Consider the following 4961-nt stretch of genomic DNA (forward strand, 5'->3'; position numbering starts at 1 on the left):
TCCGGAATTGTTTATGTCCCCTCCTTGTGCTACGTGTGATTCCCTGAAAAAGAATATTAAATTCATTTGTTTTGTACTCCTGGTCTCCTCGTTCCGTGCTCCTCACAGTAGCAACCCGTGACAGAATTCCGGACCCAAACAAAGAGTGAGCGGCGACTTTTCCTCGCGTTTGTTTTTTTTCCGCCTTTTGATAATTTTTTGTTTTCCCTGCAGCTATGGAAATTGCCGCTCAGTTCTCCGCCTTAGCTCGCCTAGATCTCCCCTTTGTCGAGTATTTCTGGGAGTTCTGCAGGCTCGCTACGGCCCTCGATGACGCCACCATTAATTCTCTGTTCTGGCTCGGGGCCAACTACCATCGCCCCATGGACCTCCCAAGGGATCTACCTGATCCTGTGGAGTGTCCGGGCCCGAGCCAGAACCAGCCAATCCTCCGGTGTCTGGAGAGCGTCCTGCCCCGAGCCAGAACCAGACCGCCGTCTGCGGCCTACTCTAGTTCACCGGCCGTTAATATGGCAAGCCCAACGAACATTAATATGGCAAGCCCGCATGTGTTCATGAGGCCCCAGTGTCGGTTCCAGCCCCAGTGCCTGCTCTTCATAAGCGCCTTCCAGAGCTCGCTCCAGTGTCAGCTCCAGCCCCAGAGCTCGCTCCAGTGTCGGCTCCAGCCCCAGAACTCGCTCCAGTGTCGGCTCCAGCCCCTATAGCCCAGGAAGGGCTCCAGATCCCCAGTCAAGCCCAGGGAGTGCTCCAGATCCCCAGTCAAGCCCAGGGAGGGCTCCAGATCCCCAGTGAAGCCCAGGGAGGGCTCCAGCCCTAGAGCTCGCTCCAGTGCCCGCCCCTCGTAAGCGCTTTCTAGAGCGCCATCTAGTGCCCGCTCCTCCAGAGCGCCCCGCAGGATTCCTAGATTTCCTCAAGAAAATTGGGAGGGGGCATATACCCGTGGGCGAGCCAGCTAAGGCCACGGAGGATCCGCCATGGCCTCCTGAGTCTCCTGATCCGCCATGGCCTCCCGAGCTCCCTGCTCAGAACTCCCTGATCCGCACTAGAGGCTCTCCTTGTCTCCGCCCTGTTCCTGTCCTGCACCAGCCTCCAGGGCACCCGCCCCCCCTCCCCGATGTTACTGTCCCGCGCTGTCCGGGAGGAGGGCAATCTATCACATGTTAATGTTTCCATTCCCCCATTTGGTCCTTCCTGTTCCTGTCCTCGTTGTATTCATTTGGTTCCAGCTGTGTTTGTTTAATTCGTTCATTTGCTCCCAGGTGTGTCCCATTGGTGTCTGTGTATTTATAGTGAGTCCCGTTCTGAGTTTCTTTGTCCGAAATTGTTTATGTCCCCTCCTTGTGCTACGTGTGATTCCCTGAAGAAGAATATTAAACTTCTTTGTTTTGTACTCCTGGTCTCCTCGTTCCTCGCTCCGTGCTCCTCATAGTAGCAACCCGTGACAAGGATAAGTCATAGTGTTACACATGTTTTACTAGGCTGCTTGCAATGCTGAAAATAAAATATGTAACACGTGATAAAATAAATGGTGTTGTGGAAACTATAGATAACAGCAATTGCTAGTAAAACTGCTGACCTGCCATTTCTAAACATTAGACAGAAAATTATAACTTTAATCCAATTGCTCCCCTTTTACCCAAAAGAGTCTGTCATGCATGTTTTAATATAAACTCACATCACCATCTACTGACGGAAATGGGAAATAATAAGACTGGTAAGTAAAACATCTTTCTTTCTGTCAGTGTGTCCATCGGGATCTGGCAGCAAGAAATGTTTTGATCTGTGAGGGCAAACTGGCCAAGATCTGTGACTTTGGACTGGCCAGAGACATCATGCACGACAACAACTACATCTCCAAAGGCAGCGTACGTACATCCTGCGGTTTTTACTGTCTCTACGACTGTAATAAAGCTCAATAAAACCAACACATTCAGTCAAACAAACTCTGTGTGTGTTTGTCTGCAGACGTTTCTTCCTCTGAAGTGGATGGCGCCGGAGAGCATCTTTCATAACCTGTACACCACGCTGAGTGACGTCTGGTCCTACGGCATCTTACTGTGGGAGATTTTCACTCTGGGTCAGTCCGTTCGCTTATTCTTTCTCCACACTGTCTATGCATTCATGCTTTTGTGCAAATTAGGGATGTAACGGTATGAACATTTATCACGGTTATAGTGACCAAAATTATCACGGTATTGTTAAAATGTGCTGGAGATGTTCAAAAAGACACATAAATCACTTCAAGTTTTATATTTAAAAATTAACAAACAACAAATAAAATTACTTTTTGTTTGCATAATCACTAAAACAATAGCATTACCAATGATGTTCGGATTTTAAATGACAACATGACTGACAACAGTTTAATAGCATGTTGAAATATCTAATGTAAATGTTCAAATAAAGCTTTGAAAAAGTTTAATAAAAAGGTAAACTTCACATTTCAGCCTTTAAATAAAGAAAATGTCAAAATGATAATTGATTAATAAATGATTATATGTATTTTATCTGCTACATAAAAAATTATAGATATCTGAATTGTTTAAATGTGTAGAATCCACATAAGCTTTTTTTTCATCAACCAGTCAAAATTTAAAGCAGGGCATGCAAATTCGGTCCGTTTTTGGCCAGACAGAAACTGCACACAAGCTGAATGTAAATATAGGTCTCTGTAAATCCACTCGCTGACAGCAGGTATTGCAATTAAGATCACTTCCTTTAGGTATTACATGGAGCGAAGATGAAAACAAAATCCCATCGAATCGTTTCTGAAGACAGTCAGAACCTTCAGAGGTACATTCATATAATTAATTCATTCATATATTCATTTGTATAATTCCCTTAGCACTCTTTTAAAACCTCCCAGCTTTTCCGCCCTGCTTTCACTCAAAACGAAACTATACTCTGCTGCTGTGCGTATGTGAGACTGTTACTTAAAACTGTGCTTTATGCTGGACAGTATTTATTTATCGCGAGTTGTTCAAATCCCAGTAATTTAATACGGTTTTAATTATAATTAAAAGATGAAACGGTAATACTAACCGTGGGGAATTTTATCATGATTTATCGTCAAACCGGTAATCGTTACATCCCTAGTGCAAATAAACCTTAAATGTTAATCTCCCAAATAGAAATGGATCTGAGGGTGTTTTGGGGCCCTGGAGAAGTTTTGACATGCCCTGACATTTATGCTTTTTTCAGTTGCTTATAAAATATGATATCAATGAGGAAAAAAAATATTTGTGATGTTTTTCCTACTTAAAATTGGACACTATAACAATATCAATAAAATTTTTCATTATTTTTTAATTTTTTTAAAAGTTTGTTGCCTCAAGGCAACACTGTACCACAATGGACAAATTTAAACATTTGACATTTTAATGCAGAAAAAATAAATATATTTATTGAAAACATCAATTTCTTTAACCAAACACTTGAACAAACAGATTTATCTAGATTTTAATGTATTGCACATCTCATATTTAATAAAAAATAACATTTCAAATCCAGCTAAACTATCATATCGGTTGTCATACCAAAACATTATAATCAGTGTTTATAATCAAATAATCATAACCTTATCCTAATATGCACTTTATCCTTACAAGCATGCACATGCACACACAAGCACATGCATGCAAAATCTCCTACTTCACTAATGACACCTCATTGCTTGTGAAAACTGAGGAAGCAATTCTTCTCAACAGACAAATCATAATATGTGCAGATATAGTATGAGAATTACAATTCTTGAAGATTCATTACAAAATCATGCAAAACTTCTAATACATTTAGATAATTCTAACTCTTTTCTTTACAAATATCATATACTTGTATTCTAACCTAGTAGGCCTGCATGGCCTTATGTGATTCCATTGCGGTACAATGTTGGTACAATGCATGCAGTTTTTTGTAATTTCCTATTATACATTTGATGAAATATTATGTAAAGTTTTTGAAAATACTTCTTTACTTTCCAATGAAGGTGACTAAGATTTTTTGTAGGCAATTATATGCACGGAAATTGATGAAAATTTCACTTTTCATTGGACAAAATATGGAGTCATGTGACGTGCACATGTCCTGAAAGTGGAAACAAAATGGACCCCTGTGGGTCATGTGACCACTTTTTTTGTATGTTCATTTATAAGTATTTGACTTCTACTTCCCTGAGACAGCATTGGTCAATTAAATGAGTCTCTCATTTTATTTAAAAAAACTAAAATATGTTGTGTTGCCTGTAGGCAACACGGTACCATAGAGGGTTAGTAACACTGTAATCAGCACAAACTGGGCTACAATAATATGTGAGCAGCATGTATGTACGAGATTGTGTTTTTGAGAAAACAACGTTTATGCATACTTAGTGAAAAACTAAAATTTTAAACTCACTGAAATAAGGCCATAAAACACATACAGAGCATTTGTTCACAAGACTTTTGAGAACTGGATCTTGAAGTCTAGAGTTTTTGCTTCAAAATGATGTGTTCAAAATCATCTTTATCACTCATTCAACTCAATAAAGTATGTTTTACCTGAAATGTGTGTTCTGAGCAAGCATGGGTTTGATTTCCAGGGGAATGCATGCTTTGAAAACATTTATAGATTGAATGCAATGAAAGTCGCTTTGGATTAAAGCATCTGCCAAATGCATAAATCAGGGTTATTTTTGTTCATTAAAATTCAAACTAAAACCATAGTACATTTTTGTTACTTAAAATAGAAAAAAACTTAATTCATTTTGGCAACATTTCTCATTTTCATTTAGTTTAAATTGAAGCACTAAAATAACTAAAATTAATAAATAAAAATTAATAAATACAGTGGAGATATATTTGTAAAAAATGACAAAAACATATAACAAAATTACTACAACTTTAACTAAAATATATAGAAAATATAAAAATAAAATCTTATATAAAAAAAAAAATGTAATTAATTAATAATAATAATAATAATAA

The 4961-nt window shown here is 38.9% G+C and overlaps 1 protein-coding gene across 5 annotated transcripts in view; it reads left to right on the plus strand.

The window, feature by feature from the left end:
• pdgfrb (platelet-derived growth factor receptor, beta polypeptide) overlaps positions 1 to 4961 on the plus strand; it is a 61644-nt gene that overhangs the window by 46388 nt on the left and 10295 nt on the right. For all 5 annotated transcript variants that reach the window (XM_016492298.1, XM_016492300.1, XM_016492296.1 and 2 more), the window contains 2 exons: positions 1743 to 1865; positions 1966 to 2077. In XM_016492298.1, coding sequence (XP_016347784.1) covers positions 1743 to 1865; positions 1966 to 2077 — 235 coding nt within the window. The remainder of the gene's footprint in view (positions 1 to 1742; positions 1866 to 1965; positions 2078 to 4961) is intronic.

The sequence above is a fragment of the Sinocyclocheilus anshuiensis genome, unplaced genomic scaffold, assembly GCF_001515605.1.
Source record: "Sinocyclocheilus anshuiensis isolate Anshui unplaced genomic scaffold, SAMN03320099.WGS_v1.1 scaffold1460, whole genome shotgun sequence".
NCBI lineage: Eukaryota > Metazoa > Chordata > Actinopteri > Cypriniformes > Cyprinidae > Sinocyclocheilus > Sinocyclocheilus anshuiensis.